At 45.6% G+C, this 23,240-nt stretch overlaps 1 protein-coding gene across 2 annotated transcripts in view; it reads right to left on the minus strand.

Annotated features, from left to right (window-relative positions):
- Window positions 1-23,240, minus strand: part of Itpr2 (inositol 1,4,5-trisphosphate receptor type 2) — a 397,058-nt gene that overhangs the window by 159,180 nt on the left and 214,638 nt on the right. For both annotated transcript variants that reach the window (XM_021191683.2, XM_029533962.1), the window contains one exon: window positions 22,196-22,304. In XM_021191683.2, the coding sequence (XP_021047342.1) occupies window positions 22,196-22,304 (109 nt within the window). The remainder of the gene's footprint in view (window positions 1-22,195; window positions 22,305-23,240) is intronic.

Consider the following 23,240-nt stretch of genomic DNA (forward strand, 5'->3'; position numbering starts at 1 on the left):
AGAGTCTCGATGGCGGACTTGGAGGGTAGCTAGCCTTTTTATAGCACGTGCCATTCAGCTATTAAAGAACACCAGCACTGTGTTAGCCGCAGAATACTTTATGATCGTCCTAAGTAGAGATATTTTCTACTATGCTTTTGCCAAGAAACAACAAGGATAAGTTATGTATAGTTTGGTTAAATATACAAGATGAGCGGCATAAGCACATGCCCACGCAAGCACACGCACGCTGTATATATGTGTTTGTGTATACACCAGCATTGGATGCCAAACAGCATGGTCTTTGCATGTAACCTACATATATTCTCTGGTAAACTTGAAATTGTCTCTGGGTTATTATTGTGTGTGTGTGTGTGTGTGTGTGTGTGTGTGTGTGTGTGTTTGTGCAAATGCATAAGAAGTGTTGGATCCCCTGGAACTAGAGTTAAGGGTAGTTGTGAGCCTCCATGTGGGTGCTGGGAACCAAACCACGGTCCTCTGAGAAAACGAGTACTCTCAACCAGTGACCCATCTCTCCAATCCCTATTCTACATTCTTTGGAATAAAAAAATAAGAAAAAAAGTACTATTTGGTTCAATCTTTCTTTTAAATGTTTTCACTCTGTAGAACCCACAGGAGCGCCAAGCTGATCCATCCACATCAGAAGCACAGCATAGAGGTGTGGAGATGCTGTCCCTGAAGGGGAGACTATTAGACAGGAAGTAGACGTGAGCCTCACGTCATGGCCACCTGGGGAGCATCGCTGGGGCTGGGGAGTTGTCTCAGAAGTTCCTGTGCCCTGGGTGTGAGCATAAGGGCTGCAGTTTGGATTCCTAGAGTCGTTCAGGGAGACAAGTGTGGCAGGTGAGCTGCAACTGCAACTCAGAAGGCAGGGCGAGCTGGGAGCCTAGCCTTCCCGGGGGAGCTTCGGGTCCGACTGAGAAACCTGTGTCAGGAACGAAAGAGCAGCTGGGGTGATTCCTGATATCAATCCCCAGCCTCCACATGCACCCATGCAAGCCTGAGTCCACCACACACGTGCAAACGTGCATATACATGCATGTGCACCACCACACACCTGCACATGAAAATTAGATAAATTAAATCAAAAGCAGACCTTCTGGGGCCTGCATTCCAAGTGTAATTAATCAGCTTGCCCTAAATTGCAGCCGTGGGTGTGAACCGATCACACACTGTTGGTGTGGACTGCTTGCACAGCCGTGTGAAACACTCAACAGTTCGTTTGGAACCCATATCCCATCACCGCTAGCAGCGTAACCCTGCCCTGCTTCCCTTTGGTCCGGTGGAACAATCGTCCTCCTACAAGCATGACAGGAAAGTAAAGTACACACATGTGTCGAATGTCCCGCATAAGTCAGATCGCCTATTAAAGAGCAGGTTGTTATAATCTCATTTTGAGTGTGTTAGAAAACGACACACAGAATCCACATATGTACAATAAGGTTGGTATGAAAAGGGGGCAGTCAACAAACTCCATTCCCAAGGTTTTAACGAATAAGAAAAAATAAAAAGACCTTTCGCAAGAGGAAAAAAAAAATAACAACATTGGTTTTGTTACAGTTTAAGAGGAACCTACCCAAAATCACAGAACTGAACAGCTAATCCCTGTTGACGCAGCAGAGTGGACAGAGTCTGGGCATGGTGCTTCAGGGCCTTTGATTTCTACTCACAGCCATTAGCATCGGTCTGACTGCTGAAATCCTGCAGGCAGGAAGCCAGAGGCGGTCAGGAGAGCTGAGCCCAAGTTGGCTGTCTTCTGGGTTCTCTGTGAGGCCCCAGGGAAGATAAATGAGCCCTCAGCCTCTCTCCCAGCCTTAGGTCTCCCTACACTGACCGCTGCCTTCCTGTACAACTCCAGATCTCCTTCTGAGAGATGCTTCTAGAGTCTCGGCCATATAATAAGGGTTAATTTCTGACCGGTCCCAATTCCACAACTCTCACAAAGAAAGCAAAGTCTGCCCAAGGTTAAAAGGTTATCTGAGGAGCCAGAAAGATGGCCCCACAAGGACAAAGGCCCCAAGGGGTCTGGCACCCTCCACGGCCCATGTGCAGATGCACATACACAAATAAAGATAAAATAAAAATCTTTTTAAAAAAAAGTCCACTTGAATTCATAATTTAATTTTTCTCACTAATGTTCCCTAAAATTTGCAAATTTCCTTATTTTCCTTCATAGACTACGCATTGAGAGAAAATACTATCTACACAAATTCTCAAAAATAATGTCCAGTGTGTTACTTTTGCAGTAGTAGTAATTACAGTTGTTGTAGTTGTTATTGTTGTTGCATTAATTGCTGAATCATCATAAAAACATTTTTAAGTGATGTGGGACAGGTTTCTCTAGTGAGGAGGACTGAGTTGTTTCCCTCCACTATGTTATTTATCCATGTTACATAATACTTAATTTCTGCTCTTCAGGAGCATAATAAGATACAGACAGACAGACAGACAGACAGACAGCAAATGTCCTTGCTGGAATTAGTGTGCACACTCATCAGTTATGTGCAGCCAATCAACATCTGCTTTCTAGTACAGAGCAGTCAAAGCCTCTCTCCCGCAGACTCACGGATCCTTCAGAGCAACCCGACTGAATTTCAGGCAACAGCATCACACAGCACGTGACTTGTCTCCAGTGAAGCACAGCGCCAGACACTGCAGGAGTTACATAACCACAGGCTGATGCTGGCAGAGCTGCCTCAGTGGCTCAGCGGTCCGTGTCTCCTCCCACCACACCCTGCAGCTCTGATATGCAGTGTACACATGTGCTGTCATGTGCCTGGGGACTTCCTTGGCAGTGAACACAAGGCACGGTTTCCCGCCTACCAGTAGGGAGGGGTCTTTTTAAAAAGTGATCACACCGTATACAGATCATATCAGGACAGAGTCACCACAAGCCACAGCAAAAGCAGGTGTCACATGTACACTGTACAACTCTCCCCCTGCCCTTTCAAATAAACTTTTAAATTGTGGCTACACTAGGACAAATTCATTTAAGATGTTATAGTGAGTATAACCAATTGTCAATCATAAGTGCTTCTCCCAACATGAGCCCCAAGGAACAACCAACTCCAGACACACATGTTTTTGTTCCCAGCGCCCGGACGGACCATGCACTATCATGAGATATCATGAGTATATCTAGTTTCCCAGTGATGTAACCCTGTTAATACTGAGCTCTCATGAATGTGGTGAATGTGTCTAAACATCTAGGCACCCCCAGACCTTCTCTGGTGCTTTATTGCTAATGCTGGGCCCTAGTGTAAAAGCAATGAATGCCAAACGAACACCTATCCTTTTCTGTATTCGAATTCTTGTTCTAAAAAAAAGTCTATCTACATACAGAGATCCTGAACCCAGGTATGAGGCAATCAATGTGTGCCTGCTATTTTCAAAAACAAGAGCTTGGCAGACAACCTGCGATGGTATAAACTTGACACACGGAGAGAAAGCCAAGAATACCCACAAAACACACAGAAGAGGTGACAAACATGTGCTTTTCAAGATTCCAAGATGCACCTATGTCTTTACCAAAGTAATACCGAAGGAAGCAATTTAATACTACAGTAGCTAAAATTAAACAGGGGATGAGCTGTTTAAAATAACACCAATGACTAGAATTCTGAATAAAATTTGACTGTATAAGTGTAACTAGATTTAGGTAGAAACAGTTTTGATCTCACCTGGCTTGAATATTTAAAATTATATAGTGAGAATTCAAAGGATCAATGAGAAGAAATGAAAACATTTATGTAATTTAAAGGTGTGTACTCAGCTACTCCAAGAGACATCATTTATGGAACTGTGACGCCTACAGGCCACTTGTGATACTGCATCCCAACTGCAGTCCTGCTCTATGGTCTGCCCACTGACATCTATGGAGGAGGTGGGGAGGCCATATATACATAGGTGTTGAAGTTGGAGCGACCAAAATATGTTACGGGCATGCATACATAAACATGCAAGCAAGATGCCTAGATGTCAGTAGGAAAACAGCATCCTTAAGTCCCTATGGCCTGCCCATGACCACAGCTTTCCAAAGCCCAGGTCTCCATGCCCTCTGCTCTATACTTTCTGTTGGATACATTTTAGTTTGGGTTTTGTGACAGACATACAAAGTCATCCTTGATCAGATATATCTCAAATAAATCTCAGAAGTTCTGGTCTGGACAGCTCCAGTCCTCTTCCACGGACCCCACTGTCTTGGGTATCGCTCACCAACGTCAATACATCAGGTACACCTCGAAGAGTGAGCCAGCCCTCATCAAAACCCTCAATCCAGTAAGTTCACTGATGGCAAGATGAATTCCACACTCACAGCCTTGACTATCATACCTTGGGAAGATAGTTTGAATTCTCCAAATCTATACCCCCGGACGACAGAAACAAGCCTCCATACCTCACAAATAGGAAACTCCACACAGGCAAACTATATCCTAAGCAAGGTGTGTGCATACATTAGCCTGCCCTCCATGCTGGGCAGTGTTCCAGATCTGCTGGGATATTTCTCTCTCCAGGACCCTAAAATCTATGAGACTTGCTTCTTAAAATTGGCTCTTCTCATGGGCCTGGAGAACCGGCTCTGTGGTTAACAGCACTGGCTGCTCTTGCTCAGGAGCCTAGGTTCAATTCTCAGCACCCACAGGGTGGCTGGGTACCCTCCATAACTCCAGTTCCAAGGATGCCCTCTTTAGGACTCTACAGATACTGCATACACACGGTACATACATAAACATGCAAGCAAGATGCCTATATACATAAAGCAGTAAGCATAAATAAGTCTTTAAAATGTCCTTTCTCTCTCCATTCCTAAGCCATTCATGGAACACAATTTATACCCATTTAGACAAGTATAACCCTGCCAGACCCAGGACCCAACTTCTAACTGAGTCCATCACTGTCAACATTCCTGCTGGGATCCACCATTTATGAATTAGGAGTCTTGTTTCCCTGTGCAATGCCAAACAGTCTCCGGCTCCTTGCTCTCAGCTGCATGCAGACTGCTATGTCCTCTTCCTCATCATAGAAGCTACATTCTTAATCACTTAGGTGAGTTCAGGACGCTTTGTATACATTGCAGTCAAAGAAACGCACGGGGCTCTTAGTCTCACAAAAGTCACGGTTATTGAGGAAACACATAGCAACAAGCACAGAAGTGAACCAGAAGGGGGCGGCCTCTGAAACTCGCTAAGACAGACAGTAAGTGAAGGGCTATGTTGGATAGGCTCACCATGAGAGGCACTGGATGTGACTCTGAGCCAAGACCTAAAGAAGCAACCAGGCACACAAACAACAAGAGGAACAGCATTTCAGGCAAAAGGAACAGACAATGTAAAAACCACAAATTAAGAAAGAGAGAGGACATGTGACCACAGGACAGCCACACAGGAGAGAGACACTGGTATGCTCAACGGAATGCTGGGCCCTGTGGAATCTGGTCAGAAATGTGAATTCCTTCTTGACCAGTAACAGAAAACCCTTGTGGGGCACTGAGAGGCACATGCTATGAGTTAACACATGCTGGACAACCTTTACAGAAAGAGCAGACTGACATGCACAAACATGGGGACAGAGGAATTGGGAGGTCACGTGCTGCATCTCCTCTCAGTTGCTGACATGAAACTCCTCCCACCAAAAGCTACTTACAGAAGAAATGGTTGATTTTAGCTCCCAGACCTCTATCCATCAGAGGGAAGTCAGAGCAGAAACTCAAGCAGAAGTTTGAGGCACAATCCATGGGAGAATGCTGATAGATGGCTCACTCATAGGGTAATGCCTAGCTAGTTTTCTTATATAGCCCAGTACCACCTGCCTAGAGAATGGTGCTGCCCACAGTGGGCACAAGCTAGAACTTACTTGTGTGCCACAAAGCCACACTCAGTATCTCTCTGAGGTCAGTGACCTCAGCATGGACCAGGGTAAGAAGTGAGGACAGTAAACCCCTGTGAAGGAGTATTGATGGGGAACAGCCTTTCTCCTTGCCTCACACACCCAAGTGTAGGACTGACTGACTTAAATTAGTAAGAACTCAACCTCCTGACAGAACAATCCTCCTGTAGTGGGAGGTGCCTGTATGGCTGACTACAGTAGTGAATGGATTCTGGGATTCTCTCTGATATGCAGAAGGATGCCATCCCTTTGAGTCTCATGAAAATACTTGCAAACACACAGACCTACCTCTGGGGCTCCATGTGGTGTGTAACAAGGTTTTGGCATCCACCCGAACAACCCCTTGTGATTCAAGTCTTACACAAAAGGAACAGAACCAGGCTCACCAAACCTCAACACCAACAAATATGTGAAACAGAAAGCTGTCAACACTCTGGGGCTGCGGAACGACTCTAAGATCTGACCCAGTCATATGCGTTAAGGACAAGGGATAAAGGTGGGCATCCAGATGCATAAGATGCCACAAGCAAGACTTGATGTAGCAAGAACCTGTCGCTGTCCCCACCTACTCCCATATGGAGAATGGCACTGGGGGTTACATCTGGAACCTGTTGAATGGCAGGTATGTACTCTGCCACTGAGAATCCCCCACCTCCATTCCTTCAATTTACTTTGAATGCCATTGTTGGTCTGCATAGAGCAACAGTGAGTGAAGAGCCGCTTTCTCATAGCTGTACGTAGCTGTACGTAGACAGTAAACTATTGTTTCCCATTCACATAAGACCAGAACACTAGCTGATTTCTCACTGACTCACTGGAGTCCTCAGAGACAGACCCAGAGGCCTCAGAACACTTCAGACTGTCCGGACCACGCGCATGGGCCATGGTTCTATTTGGAAGTACTACTATCAGCTTTGTCTACAGTGAGCATCTGCTGATGGTACCATCCACGCAAGATCTTCTTGCCTATCAGTCCTGCAAAGTGCCTACTCTTGACTGATCCATGTACTCACAGATCAGCACTACGGGAACCAAGACTGTGGCACAGATTTGTCTCCTCCACCGAGGAGATGTATATCTGTCTTCCACCCAGAATGCTGAAAATCTATGGGGATCTGTGCTGTCTGTAGGGCCAGCCAGGTTATGCCTGACTCCTCCAGACTCTCATGTTTCTCTCAGTCATCCTCCCAAGACCACTGGGCATTGGTTCCAAATCAACAGAACCCATCTTTATGGAAGAGACCGCTTGTACTTTGTAAAGAGTTTCAACATAAACATGTCTTAAGCTTTGTTGTATACATGGGATTGAGCTAAATAGCATCAGGAAACAGTTTTCCAAAAATTCACCTTGGTTAATATGGCTAAAATAAACTGTTCAGGGTTAGAAGTTTGGACCAACATGGGCTGCTGAGTTGTGTTGAGCTGAATTTCCTTCTTTCCTGGTGAGGATGTTGCTGGCTGGTCCTGGTGTATGCAGAGACTCCCTCATCCCTGAGGGCTTGACCTACCCTTAGGTCTATAAACCACCCAGACTCCCCACACCCATCACCTGTACACACACAGGCTTCTGTTTTCAACTTCTGGCTCCAGGAGCCCTGCTTTTCACAGGCTTCTCTGAAGCCAGCCTCAAATTTAGACAGGAAGCTTTTTAAAATGTTACATATGGTTAAAAGCTTGCCTTTACATTGCTTCTCTGAGCATCATAGTCTATATGTTAACATCCCAAAGTCTAGCAATGAGCTGGGGGATGGGGGAGGTAACTTCTGTCTAGAGTTATTTTGTTGCCTTAGTCAGAGTTCTCTTGATACATGTTAACTCATGAAACGTTATGATCAGCAGAGGGTGGCTGATGACAGATACAGGCAGGGCAAAGTCTTTCTAGAGTCAAGACCTTTTAATATTCAAGGCAGAGCCACATTTAATATTGAATGATCAGCATTTTGGTGGGTGGGTAGTTGCTGGCTGCAAAGTGTATTCAGCTAATTAAATCAGTTACAGTAAATTATTTTTCTACTGAAAGCCCCGAGGAGTGAGATAAAAGACAGCTACCTCAGAACTAGACAAGTTTGCTTCTGCATCTGGGTGTCTAAGACTACCATCACAGGGCCCACCAGTCTCTGCTGAGGTGTCTTGTCACAGCCTGTCCACCAAAATACCTGGGCAACGTGAAGTACAAACTCTGCATGCTGCAGCAAAAAGAAACAATAATAAATACATAAGACATTAAGTCAGCTTCCTAAACAATAAACCTGGAGAGAGATTCTCACACTGGGATCTGACTGTACATTTATCTATATGTTTCTAACTATACATTTACCACCCACCAAGAGTCATAAGCTGGAGGAAAACCAAACTTAGAGAAACACAGAAGCAGCAGGCAGGCGTAAACACTGGGTTTGTTGCTAGCTATCTGTGTTTTGTTTTTATTTTTGTTTTCTTTTAATGCTCCTAGATTTCCCCCATTCCTTATGGCTCTGAGGAGCACCTCTGGGGCTGTTCCTATGACTACTGTTCTGTAGGTTGGATTCCTTCTGTTTCTAAAAACAACGTAGCTCAGTCTCACCTTCCACAAGCGCTGTCTCCTCGCCCACCCGTGTGAATCTGCCACCATGTTCTTTGGGGTGTTTACTGCGCTCATACAAACACACAAATCTATCTAAATGGCAGAGATTCCTTCTTCCTGTGTCATAGCAAAGCAGTGGACCCTGAAACCTCAGGGGGAGATTATACCAGCAAGGAAACCGAAACCACCAGTGATGGCTGTGCAGTTATGTGGGTACCTACTGGAGGGCAGCGGCTTGCTCTGCTCATGCCTTGAAGTTGTGCTCAGTCATTCATTCATTCACTCATTCATTCATGCATGCATGCAGAGGCTGTGGCAGTTAAACTTGGAGTCTGAAACATGTTGAGCGAACCCTCCAGCTCTAAGCACCACCCCCAGACATCCTTTTACTCTTTAGTTTGGCCCAGGATCTCACTAAATTGCTCAGGCTGTCCTTAATCTTATAATCCTCCTGCCTCAGCCTTCTGACTATCTGAGATTACAAGACTGAGATACCAGGCCAGGTTTCAAGTTTCATTTTTTTCCTTATTCTGATTGCCCATTCCTCTCTTACTGGGATGAGCGAGCTGGTTTAAAATATAAATGACCTGGAGAATTTTTATTCTCAAGAAGTAAGATGCTGCTGTAAGATACGGTAAGTGCAGAAGCCAGGACGCTCATGAAACACCAGCGTGAGTCACATTCTTCATTAAAACGATGAGAACTTACTCTTTCACTTTTATCTCTTGTAGAGGGCATGAGGAATAACACATTGAGATACAGCTGTATAAGTCACTGGGGTTAAAACTGTTGCTTTCTAACACCTGCTTTATACGAATTTAGAAGTGACCACCAGCCTTTTAAAGACTGGCCACTTTCCAAAATGAATAGCAAAATCTTTTGTGGTTTATGAAAACTTACAGAACGTAGGGAGCTGTGATGGTCTGTATATGCTCGGCCCAGCAAGTGGCACTATTGGGAAGTACTTGTTGGAGTAGGTGTGGCCTTGTTGGAATAGGTGTGTCACTGTGGGTGTGGGCTATAAGACCCTCATCCTAGCTGCCTGGAAGTCAGTATTCGGCTATCATCCCTCAGATGAAGATGTAGAACTCCCAGCTCCTCCTTCACCATGCCTGCCTGGATGCTGCCATGTTCCCATCTTGATGATAATGGACTGAACCTCTGAACCTGTAAGCCAGCCCCAATTAAATGTTGACCTTATAAGACTTGCCTTGGTCATGGTGTCTGTTCACAGCAGTAAATCCCTAACTAAGACAAGTACCTTCTCTCCAACAAGGCACAGTTTTCACCGAAGGGTGTTTGCTGTTTGTTGTTTGCTGTTTGTTTGCTGTTGTTTGCTATTTGTTTGCTGTTTGTTTGCTGTTTGCTGTTTGCTGTTGTTTGCTGTTTGCTGTTTGTTTGCTGTTGTTTGCTGTTTGTTTGTTGCTTGTTTTGCATTGCTGAGGATCAGACCTAGGCCTCCCACCCCTACACACTCAACCCCAAGCTCTCATCAGGGACCCAGATAAAATATTTATACATGCATTTACTATGAAAGGAACCAGGCTGATGAAAGGATACCCCAGAAGAACTGCTAAATACCAAAGAACATCAACCATTAAAATTGCTCAATAAAAATTGGAGGGACCACATACTGCAGAGTCATCACTGGGCTAAAAATGACCATGAAAACTTCCGATTCTATGAATTTTCCAATTCCCACAATGCTTTTTTTCTACAAAGTAGCTCTTTCAGTACACAATCCAACTTTCTGCTCAAACATCCACACACGAGGGTCTCAGCGTCACTGAAACACTTCTGTCAGTCAGCTCTGTTGTTTGACCGTAGGGATACCATCCAAGAGGAAGGCAGAAACCCTTTTTAATTTTTTTTTGTTGGTTTGAATGTGTTTAGATAACCATGTTTTGAAACACCTTCCTAATTCTGTGGTGTACACCAAAGACCTGCTGTCCGTAGTGTGGCTGCCTACTGCACAATGAGCACACGAGAAGCAGACAGGAGGCATTTACATACGGCCCACAATGTTGATCAGAGAACGAAACTGTGTCAGCCTGAGCATATTCCATCCATAATCACAGGTAAGTCCTGCTGCCTCACACCCCAGTTCCCAACTCTGAATGAACAAACCATCCTTGACTCGGCCATTAAATTAACATTCGGCCATTGGGCTGGTCTTACTTCTGTACAACTAATGTCAAGCTAAGAGAAAATTTGGATAAGCATATATGCAAAGGCAGATGGTTGAAGACGCAAGAAGACATGGCAGCCACCGACAAGTCCACCAGAGAAGCCAGACTCAGATCTCTACTCCGTGATCCTCAGAAAAAGCCATTTTATCAATGTCTTCTCCTTAGATTTCTAGAACTCTGAGAAAATAAATCTTCGTTATCCAGGCCCCTCCTCCTGCAGGTCTGTATGACACATGCTATGAATTATTATGCACGGGACTGTTTCATTCCTGCACATACAAGCACCAAGCAACTGTCCAATACCACACAACTGGGGACACCAGTTAACCCACCCATCCTCCCAGCCTGTGGGCTGGCTAGCTGAGGTGGAGTGGACCCTCTGGTGTGGAGCATTCATTCCCTCAGCATCCGAGTCAACCATGGTGTGGCCTCCAGTGCGCGTGACACCCCTCTTTCTCCGTAAGAGCCACCAGGGTGCTCTTTCCAGAGAACAAGACTGATGAGCATCCGCTGGCATGCAAACACCACAGGGACACTGCTTGACTGCCAGAAAACAGAAGAAAGGGAAAAGAGGTTACCAGTCTGGCTCAGAGCAGAGTGAGGCCCTAACCCCAGCATGGGCTTTAAAGACAGCAGGACACAGCAACCCTTCTCTAAGCAGAAGGTCACATGATTCCACACAGAACAGAAGGAATCTGATACCATCATGTATACCCTGAGCTACTGTGCATACAGGCTATCTCCCTCTATTGTGGTGTTCTACCTTTAAAATCAAGAATGAAGGAGTGAAGAGATGAACGAGAGCTCAAATCGCTCATGAAGATCTCCCCTCGAGCTGAGGAGATGGCTCAGAGGGTGAAGGGCTCAGGGTGCAAGCAGAAGGCCCTGAGTTCAGATCCCCAGAACGCGTGTAAAGCTGGGTGTGGTGGCACAATGCCTGAAATCCCAGCATCCTACACCAGGGATAGGGGTGCACACAGCAGAGTCCCCAGAAGCTCAGGGCCAGAGTAGCTGGCACATTTAGCACACCAGCTGCCTTGGCTTGGTTCTCTGTTACTCTGACTAAAGAACTTATGGGGAGGAAGGGCTTATTTCAGCTTACACTTCCAGGTCACAGGACACCAGTGAATGAAGTCAGGTCAGGAACTTGAGGTAAAAACCGAAGCGGAAACTATGGAGTTACTGTCGACTTGTTTCTCTCTCGATCCTGCTCAGGTACCTTCTTTGGACAGTCTAGGACCCTTCTGCCTAGGGATGGCACTGCCCATGGTAGGCTGGTCCTCCTAAATCAATTAGCAATAAAAATGCCCTCAGGCCAGTTTGATGGTAGTGATTCCCTGAATGTATTAACTTAGATGACCCTGGGATGTATCTAGTTGGCCATGAAAGCTAAGTAGGAACACAGCACAACACAGAGACCCCGCCTGCAACAAGGTGAACTGACCACAGCAGAGGTTGTCCTCTTACCTCCACACATTCATGCCCTGACACACATTGGGGGAGGGGAGCTCTTAAATATGCCCTGGAAAAAGACAACCGGCTGAGTCCAGTGCCTAGGAGGTGGCTAACTAAGGAGACTGTCTAACCCAGTAATAGGACCACACAGCATTCCTTCAAATTTTGTCAACTGCTGTTTCTTATCCTCAGCATCACACAAGATGCCAACTCCCTGACAGACTTCAGATCAAGCACTTATGTGGATGGGATACCTTCCCTCCTTGAGATTAAAATGATTTTATTATTTTGCAATAATCGTGACCATTTAAAATGCTCTGAACACTGGCCTCTAGAGAAAACAGTTAAGTAAGCGAGGAGTGCCACACGATAAAAAACAAACCGAAACTCAGCAGCGTGTAGCTTAAAATCTTCCTCTGAGCGGCAGAGAGACTGCAGAGCTACATATGCTCAATACAGCTGCCAACCGCCATAAAATAACAGTGCAGGCGGCGGGCATGCTGATCGCGATACAGGCTTATGCAGTTATCTCATTGATTGGAAATTTCTTATTAATCTAATGTATATTTTAGTTACTTTTCCTTTTGCTGCGAGCTGACAAGAAGTAACTTGAAGGAAAGGGGACCAGAAGGCATTGTCAGGAGTGGAAGGCATCTGGTCACGTGGTGTCTGTAGTCACAAACAGGGGACAAGAGATGGGGCCAGACTATCAAATCTCAAGGCCCCGCCCTGAAGAATCATTTCCACCAATGAGATGCGACCTCATTTCCCTCACCTCGCTCATGAGCACCACCTGCTGGAGAGCACTGATTCAAGCACACAGTCTGTGGTGACGGTTCACAAACCACAACACACAATAAATAGACCATCTGAACTATTCACAGCCCATAATCAGGATTCAAGTTTAAAATTCATACTTTTGGACTAAGACATATGCATTTATCCTTTCAGAGGAGGGCAGAATAATTACCTCAACCAACCAATCACTCAATGCCTTCCTGAGGTACTCATAAAGGATGAAGTGACTCACATGCTTCCACAAACCAATGCAAGACAACATGTTCAGTTAAAACTATGAAAGAAGGAAAATCCCAATGTAAAGGGGAAAGTCATGCTTTGTCTTTAAACATTCTATAGCCCCCTTTTTGAAAATATAAACTTTGTATTTTTTTTTAAAAAAAAAAAGTTTTCACTGTAAGGCGGCAGAATCATTCAAACATGGAGTGTGAAAATAAGAAAAGAACCCAAGAGAACAAGCTGTCTGTCAGTTGAGATCTCAGAGATTAATATTTATGAAAACAATTGGCAAGCCACAGCATATGCTCTGAGGCGGGAGAGCCTAGCAGATGTCTCGTTAGGAGGCGCAGACACTGAGGAGAAGCAGTCTGTCACCCATATGTTCTCAGCCTCAGGATCCCTCAGCCACTTCACTCTTGGAGATCACACAGTGCCCACGTTCACAACCGAGCAAAAGCTGTCTTGAAAGGGAACTTTCAAAATTCTGGCTCTATGCAGAAAGAGGTGGCAGGCACGTCTAGGTGAAACATGGATGGAAAGCCAGCCAAATGACTTCATCTGAAAGAGTCCGTCTGCCGATGCTGTGCAGGGCGATGCTGTGAAGGGGAAAGCTTGGCATTTTGTCCTTGTAGCCCACCTCACATCTCTTGCCTCACGTTTTGTCAACAAGATTCCAACACATGGCTAGTCTCCTGCCTCAGCTGCTCACCAGTGGACTATTAACTCTGAGACTAATACAATATACACTAGGATGAGCGAGCTGAGTGGGTGGGAAGTGAGAGGGATCTGAAGCCCTGATTACATCTAGGGATGGCCAATCGGGGCACAGCTGAAAGCAAAGGGAGTGGACAGCAGGGTGGAGGTCCGGGTGTTGGGATGCCCAGATTAGCAGCTGCATAGTCAGTAGCCCCTAGAGGTGTGAACTCCCAGGGGATTCTCAAGAAGGGTGATGGTGCAGAGAGGTCACTGAGGGGGCAAAGGTTGAGAGCTGAGAGGCTAGAGTATTAACAGCAGGGTGGTATGGAAGGAAAGCCCCTGTTACTAGTGGGTGTCGCCTATGGCACTAGATATGCCTAAGGGTTGGCTGGATGGAGGGAGGGGAGAGAGGGAATACTGGCAGGTGTCAGGATGAGGTAGTCAAAGCCTCCACCCCACAAAATGCTAGGATCTCAAAAATAGGGCAGGAATCAGCCCTGAGGGAGCAGTGGAGAAGTGCGCGCGCGCGCGCTCGCGCACACACACACACACACACACACACACACACTCCGCTCCTGACCCCAAGGATGAGGGAGAAGCAAGCGGCTATCCAATGAAGAGCTGAGAAAACATTGGGCCTGGGGAAGAGAGCTCTCCCAGGGAAAGGGAAAGGACGCAGGTTGCAGAGGGAGAGAAGAGGAACTTGGGATACGGGGAGAAAAGCCTGTGGGAAACAAAGGTTGCCCCCACCCCAGGGAGGGTGGCTCTACAGGGTTTGAGAACTGTTCGCTGACTAGGAAGAGCAGAGTGGAATTTCTATCAGGGCTGTCCCTTTCAGAAATAAGACACTGAGCCTGGGAGGCAGAATTCTTGTCTGACTCCACCTAAAAGACGACCAATTCTCTGTAGGTCACAAAATATGCTTTCCATAAATCAATGGCTACATGCACCCTAGAAGTTGGTATATTGCTAAAGCAATCCCACACTGACAATATGGGATTATTGCTTGCTATGGGACCAAGAACTCTCCCCACCTGCCCCACTTGACGATACTCTCTGCCAGGGCAAGAGAATGTGAAGTGAGTGGGCTTGATGCCTCAAATGGAAATCATTTCTGTAGTACCCTTAACCCCTCTCTGTCAGTCTGTTTCTCTCTCTCTCTCTCTCTCTCTCTCTCTCTCTCTCTCTCTCTCTCTCTCTCTCTCTCTCTCATCCAAATCATTCCAAGGTCTCACTAGATACATTACCCTGGGCTCTTCATACCAAGCGACCTTGCTATGTGCCTAACACATTTACACATTTCTTTTGCTTTCCCAGGCTGTGCTTATATAAGGAGTGGAGTCTGAGGTTTGAATTATAATTAATAATTCAGACAAAAGCTAACAACTGTGAAAAACTGAACCTCCAACTCTATTGGACAATCTGCAAACATTCAAACTGAGGGTGTTGTTTTGCTTGAAGGAGGAAGTAGCCAGAAAGGCTTCAGAGTCTTGGGCTCCAGGTGGAACAGGCAGGAACCAAACCGATGCTATGCTGAAGGACTCAGTACGTGGTAGATGTTCAAAAACCGTTAAACACAGATGAAATGTGGTCTGTGGTCTGCACTGCTTTAACAAAAAGCCCTCTCTCCCTCCGCAGCCATGTGCAGCACTCCTACAGCTCTGTGGCTGATGTCTCAGTGCAATGAGAAACAGCCCCACACAGGAACATAGACTCTCACTGTAGACTCTGTAGCTACATGGGCTGGAATTTGTCCTGACTCCACTGCGCTTTGCTGTGTCAACTCTGACACATCTGTTAACTTCTCTGTGGTGATTTCTCTGTGATTTGATTATTACATGGCTTAAATGAATTACAGTGTAAATGAAAATTCTTGAGAAGAATCTGTGTCCAGCTGTAAACAAAAGCCTCCCGGAAGAACTTGTGCCTGCAGACTGATGGATAAATTGGAATTTCAGTACTGTGGAGAGACTGGAATTTTGTGGTAATCACTTTATCTTGGGCTAGCTTTAGTTTTCTGGGACATCCTTTAGTTTTCTTGTACCACCCTTTATCTGAACTACCTGTGGTAATAAATAAAGACGGGGGCAGAAAAATGGGTCTGCAGCCAGAGCTTGACAGAATGAGATGGAATGTAAGCAGCATTTGGTAGAGCAGCATTACTTAATTCCTGACTCACAATGTAGCACAGTAGAAAGAAGCAGGAGAAACCGGGAGTTGTGTTCACAATCTGCTGGCTTAGAGGCACAAGCCACTTACTGAAAGGCTTTCCCCCTTTGCTTTTCTTTTCAGTCTTAAAAGGAAGATTAGGAGACTGAGGCTCTGCAAGCCTCTACATCTGAGTGGATGCAGATAGCATGTTACCTAGCTGACAGGCCTTCTAGATGCAAGTAACAACAAGGTGAGAACAAAGTAACAACAAGGTGAGAACAAAGTAATGTGGTTTCTTTCGGTGCCAGTTCACTTGGCTGAGAGGTCCCATCCTGGAACAGATCAAGCCGATGAGATGCCCTGTGCACCCTTCAGACTGCCTGTTCCTTCTCCAAACAGTTGCACCACCAGATCTACCCCATGTCCTGCTGTGGGGTTCTGACACTGTTGGGGTCGGCACTTAGGGATGCTGCAGCCAGCCCTGGCTTTATACAGGAATTCCTCTAGGCTCAAAGCCTCCAGGTGTGTCTTCCCAAGGCCATGAGTCTCTAGCACATTCTTCCCAGGCTCCCCTCAAGGCTGGGCCCTCCTCCTGGCAGTTCTTCAGAACCACATTTGTTCTCTCAGCTGAGCTCCCACTGATCCTAGCACAGGGTCTGGGGTATGACACCATTCCATCTTCCTTTCTGCTTTGCAGACCACACAGTGGGTGCCCGCTACAACACCTCACTAAACACTTGCTATATCTGGGACCGCTCCTCCCCTGGCCTCCTGTGCTAAAGGTCTGGGCAGCTGGTCTGACTTTGCAGGTGTGTGAGGTGTGAGAAACCTGCCTCCTGTAGGGGCACAAGGATATGCAAAGCAGGATTTCAAGTGACTCTTCAAGCATCCACTCCTCTGCAAGAACAGCAAAGGCTACTGCCATCCTTACAGTGATAAGGCCTGTGGGAAGGCCATTGCTGAGCAGTGGCTGTGTGCACAGCAAAGTGCTAAACACTGGACGCTCCTCAGTGAAGATCAAGTCTGCCCTCAAGAAGCCCAACAGGGTGTGGTATGTGGGTAGAGACAAGGGGAGGTGGGGGGGGGTTCAGGACTTTGTGGGATCTCAGCTCTCAGGGGGGATGCAGGGGTGCAGCTTAGGTGACAAGCCTGTCTCACCCTGGACAGGGTCTTAGTTTCTTTAAACTGGCAGCACACACCAAAGGGATTGTCCTTAAGGAATCCTAGAGCAAGGTCCAAAGTCAGACAAACACCAACACTATAAATGCCACGATGGTTATGAAAGAGAGCCAGGCTGGGTGTGCTGGCCCGTTATCTTTAAGGTCAGCACCTGGAGGGCAGAGACAGAAGCAGGCAGACCTCTGTAGATTCCAGGCTAGCAGGTCTACATATGGAGTTCCAGCACAGCCAGAGTGCCAGAGTACAAAGTAAGCCCCTGGATCTAATTAATTAATTAGTTAGTTAACCAACCAACCAACCAAACAAACAGAACAAACTGAAGCTAAAGTGATCATGTAGAGTGTTGTGGAAAAGTCAGACTGAGGTAGAAATGATCACCGCTGCCATTCATCTGAGTGAGTTGGTTTTCCTGTTTCTTGCCTCTGTCCTTGGCTTTGGTTTGGGCCTGTGGCTTTCTCTGAGTTACCATGTCAGCAGCCTTGTGAAGATGACGGCTGGTGGTCAGTCTCTGAGCACAGGCAACATTTTCATTGTGACCTTCCAGTCCTAGACCTCTAACGATTTAGGACTCAAGCCGGGCAGAGGGAGTTACAGTCTCAGATTCTGAAGCGAGAGAGAGCACCACCAAGGTGTGAACAACTTCAGGTATTTCCGGTAGCGATTAGACCAAACTCACCGCGTCGATAGCCCCACAAGCCCCAGCAACTGAACAGAAGACATTTATAAAAGCCACCAGTGTTTTTAGTTCATTTGACAATCATTTTGATGTTCTGAACTGCATGATAACTATAGTTCAGTTTTCAGAATTGGGTTTCAAAGGCAACAGTAACTAGCTTAGCATCCATCAGCCCTGTTTCTTAATCCATTATGCACATTGTTTTATTTAATACTCCCCTGGGTTCACAGGCAGCATTGCTGTCTCCCTGGTAATGAAGAGAGAGAAGAGAGCTGTGTGCACTCCAGACTCTGCATTTTGGCTCCTGACTTGACACTGCACATCTACCCCACACCACACCACACCCAAGTCTAAGGGGCTCTTTCTGGCCCCTGACCATCTCAAAGAAGTCTCCACTCAGATTTGAACCTACAAACCATTCAACACACAAAAGAAAGATGTGTGGTCCTCCTGAGCAACACCAGTGTGTGCACAGGCATGTTATTGTGGTAGGCTAGATAAATGCCCAGTCCAAACATGCCCACGACTTGAGACATCTCTAGTTAAAGAACCTGTGACTGGGCCACTTTACAGATAAAGGTGAGATTAAGTTAAAGATCTCAGCAAGGGGCAGGAGTTACACCAGATGGTTAAGTTGTTCCCATGGAACCAGAGGTCTGCTAAGAGGGAGACAAGTCTCACATAGAAGGATGGCCCATTCAAGGAGGGAGAAGGAACCAGAAGAGAGAGAAAGGAGAGCGATTGGGAAGGCTTTCATGAATGGGCTTTGAAGACAGCAGAGCCTGTGGTAGTTTGAATGAGAATGGCCACCATAGGCTCATATTTTAAAGTTTAGGAACTAGCATTAAGAGATGTGGCCTTGTTAGAGGAAGTGTGTCACTGGGTGCAGGCTTGGGGTTTCAAATGTTCAAGCCAGGAACTAACTCTCTCTCTCTCTCTCTCTCTCTCTCTCTCTCTCTCTCTCTCTCTCTCTCTCTCTCTCCTGCTGCCAGATATAGAGCTCTTGGCTGCTGTTCCAGTGCCATGTCTGTCTGCATGCTGCCATGCTTCTTGCCATGATGCTAAAAGACTGAACCTCAGAACCTGTAAGCCAGCCCCAATTAAATGTTATCCTTTATAAGAGTTGCCATGGTCATGGTGTCTCTTCACAGCAACAGAAACCCTAAGACAGGGTACATGAGCCAAGGCATGCAGGAGGCTTCAAGAAACACACAGGACTAGGAAATAAACATGGCCCCACAGCCTCCAGATGGAGTACACCTCTGCTGACACGTTGATCTGATTTTAACCTTTAACCTCAAAATCTGAACGATGGTGAGTTTGTACCATTTTAAGACAGTAAGGTGCGAGTGAACAGGGAATTAAGACAATCATGAAACACTGCCTGTTGTCCCACTACTAAAACCCAGGCTTTTCCTACAACCCCCAGTGACTGGCAGAATAGTCGCTCTGCCCAGCCTGCTACCCAGCACCAGTTCACACAGGCTTGAGTCACCTGTGGACACAAGGGGGCACCAGGTGCTGTCTGGAGGCAGGCGCTTGAACTCTTCCATGCTGTTCCCTGGGAACAGGGAGTCACCTGCTTCTAAAGCACCCAGAAGCTGACTTAAAGCTAAGAGTCTCACATGGTAATTAGCAAGATAAGAACTCTGGCACTCACTAATCCCTCTGCCAATGTTCCCTTGCACATTTACACACACACACACACACACACATGCACGCACGCGCGTGCACACACACCTGTTTATTGGTTTTGTAGAGGTTTATCTGATTCTCTGCTTGTCTGAAGTGCTCTGATGGCCGATCCTGGCTGTCAACTTGGCACACCTGGGAAGGGAGACCCTTGACGGAAGAATTCCCTCCACCAGAACAGCCTGTGGGCATCTTTAGGGCATTTTCTTAATTTCTAATTGACATGGAAGGCCAGTATAGTTGATACCATCCCTAGGCAAGCAGACAAGGCTATGTAACAAAGGTAGCTAGCTGTGAAAGCCAGCGGGAGAAAAACAGTAGATAGCATCCCTCTGTGTTCTCTACTGCAGTTTCCGGCTCTGGCCTTGGCATTTCTCAGTGGTGGATGGTGACCCTTTCTTCACCCAGGTTCCTTTTGGGTCAGTGTTTTATCATAAAACCAGGGCAGGTGTCACATTCTTTTCTTTTCTTTTCTTTTCTTTTCTTTTCTTTTCTTTTCTTTTCTTTCTTTCTTTTTTAGATGTTTGCATGGTTGTTTTGTCTGTATGTGTGTCTTTGAATATGTGTGTGCCTGGTGCCCTCAGAAGCCAGAAAACAATGTCAGGTCTCCTGCAGTTCACACAGTGTGAGCTGTCAGGGGAGTGCTGGGAAAGGAACCTGGGTCATCTGGGAGAGTGGTCAGTATTCTTAACCAGAAACATCTTTCCAGCCTCCACATGCCATTCTTACTGTCCTTACTATTACTTCAGTGTGTGTGGTAGGCATGAGTAAGTGCATGCAGGTTTGAATGCATGTAAACCACTAGTGTTTTCTAGACAGAAGAAAGGAAAGAAAGAAGGGAGACAGAGAGTGAGATAAGGAGGGAGGGAGAAAGGGAGAGGGGGAGGCTGGACAACTTCAGTGAGCAGGAGCAGGTAGGGAGAATGAATGGCTAATTTCAGATCGAGCACTTGGAAGACACTATAACTCTCTTGCCTACTGAGAGCAGGATCCCCATGTCCGTCCTTCTTTCCATTAGAGCATTCAGAATCGATCCCTTGTGTCAATCTGGAAGGCTCATCAGAGAAACTATGTTAACCCAATTATTCTGCTCGGGGACCTAGGGCACCGGAGAAATCAGCTAATAGGCAGTACCACACTGAGGGGTCACGTGAGAGCAGCTGCAAACCCTAAGGAGACCCATAACTTACACTGAAGTCTGTAAGGTTTTCTTCAATCTTATGTCAAAAAAACCAAAAACAAAAACAAAAACAAAAAACAGTTGCTAGAACGACACTGACAACATTCATTTTAATGATTTGTTGCCCAGATATAGTTCAGACAGTGGAACTAAAGCAGAGGGCATTTTGATTAGTAACGTAAATACTTAACTCTAACAGGGTGTGTGTATGTGCGTGTATGTGTGTGTATGTGTGTGCAACCTTGCTGCTGTTCCTGTCTCCAGACTCTCTCTCCTTGGTCTGGAACTCACCCACTAGGCCAGGTTAGTTACCTCAGGAGCCCAGGGTCCTCCGCTTCCCCAGCTCTAGGATCACACGTGTTTGCCCTCATTCTGGCTTTTCACCTTGGTTCTGGGAGCTGAACTTGGATACTGACCCTTATGTGACAAGAACTTTAAGCAGAGTCATGTTGCCATCCCCTTCTAATGCAGGACTTTGGAGCAAAGTCCTTCCTACTGACTACCAACTTTCCATTCCATTCATTTTTTTATTTTATTTTATTTTCAGGATGTGCAAAAGGAAAAGAAAATCCAATCCCAGCAGACTTTCTGGACCTAAAAAGCACACGTATCCAGTAACAAAAATTAAACCTTCACCGTTTTAAAATACCAAACAATTAGCGTTTTTGGAAATACCCTACAAATATGCTGAGCCACTTCTGTACAAAATTTGCTTGATGGTTAGCCAAAAAGAATAGGTAACTAGCTTTGAAACAGAAAAGGGAAAAAAAGAAGGAAAAACTTCTCAAAATGCTTGTTTCACATTTACGCTTATCTCTGTGGTTATCAAAATGCTGCTAGCTACCACTTAATGAGCACCTGAGCTCGATTTTAATGAATGACTGACAATCTATATGGTGATATTTCTATGACTATGAACAGTGCATTCACTAATACAGCTGAGAATAGAAACCAACCATTCCCTTTATTTAAAATGACAGTATTATCTTACAATACTTGGCATTAATATATCAAAAATAACATAAACATGTGATTATCATTTAAAAACACATGCCAGCATATACAGACACTCTCTACAAGCTGGTGCTAGACAATGCACCTCAATCACCCATCCCCTCACAAGGTCACTTGGAGATTCAGGGGCACAGCTTGGTAGTCAAGCACTTGCAAGCACAGGGCCTGGGTTCAATTCCCAGGACGACAAAGGAGGCCTTTCAGCCCAAGACTCCATCCAAGAAGAGGACGCACACTTCTGAGACAGATTACAGCACAGTGAATGAGAGAAATGTTCGGTCTGCCACATTCTGAGCTAAACACCAACCATGAAGGTAAGCGCCATAAAACTGCAATAACCTGGCTAATAAGAATAACACCCAGGTGTTATTCAACCAATAAGAAGTGCTTGCACACTGGCACGTTGCAATCCATAGATACGATATTCTGGAAATTTTACTTTATTTCAAATGCTTAAAAAAAAAATATTTTCAAATACTAAAATCTAAGAGAATTACCTCTTCCATGAAGCTGTCTTTTTTCTCCAGCATCTCCCTTAAAGTCTGCAGGATTTTAATACACAGCTTTTCTTCTTTCTCCATCAGTTTCTTTGTGTGATTAATGAGCCTGAGAGAAAAACATTAAACCTTTAAAAGGACGCCATTTTTTCTCACCAAAACATATACAATATGCTACCAGGGAGGGGGAACAGTACTGAGGGCTCAAAGCAAATCGGATCCATAACGCCAAAAGGCTGAAAACCATACATCAGCACATATATTTTACTGAGATATTTACACATCTCAGTACATCTCAGGTTCAGCCTCTGACGCTCTGAGAATTGGAGAAGTTAGTGTCCCCTCACCCATCCACTCTGATAGTATGAGAAGATTTACAGAATACCATCACGTTTTTTATTATATTCCATGCATTATACCACATTAATTATTCCATCATGCATGTAGGTGATACCACAGTATAGCACACTTCCCCTCCCTACCCCCAGCCCCATTCCTCAGTATACAGTGACCATGCAAGATAGTGCTTAGCAGACGTGAGCAGCCACTGTGATTACAGGGAAAGAGACAGCTAGCTGATCGTTGCTGCAATTCAGATAAGAATGGGGCTCTTTTATCCACTGTGATGAAGCATGCACTGGGGTTCCAGAAGGCTTTCAGTACCACAGATGTAATGATCCCAGAGTCAGCATCAAGAGAAATGGTTAGAATAGGGTATGTAACTCAGTTCCCATAGATTGCATTGTTAAGAAACTGGTCCTTCGAGCTAAAACCATCCAGTGGAAAAATGACAGGATTTTCAACAAATGGTGCTGGCACAACTGGCGGCTATCATGTAGAAGAATGAGAATTGACCCATTCTCATCTCCTTGTACAAAGCTCAAGTCTAAGTGGATCAAAGACCTCCATATAAAACCAGAGACACTGAAATTGATAGAGGAGAAAGTGGGGAAAAGCCTCGAAGATATTAGCACAGGGAAAAAATTCCTTAACAGAACAGCAATGGCTTGTGCTGTAAAATCGAGAATTGACAAATGGGACCTCA

The sequence above is a fragment of the Mus pahari genome, chromosome 2 (assembly GCF_900095145.1).
Source record: "Mus pahari chromosome 2, PAHARI_EIJ_v1.1, whole genome shotgun sequence".
Taxonomy (NCBI): Eukaryota; Metazoa; Chordata; class Mammalia; order Rodentia; family Muridae; genus Mus; species Mus pahari.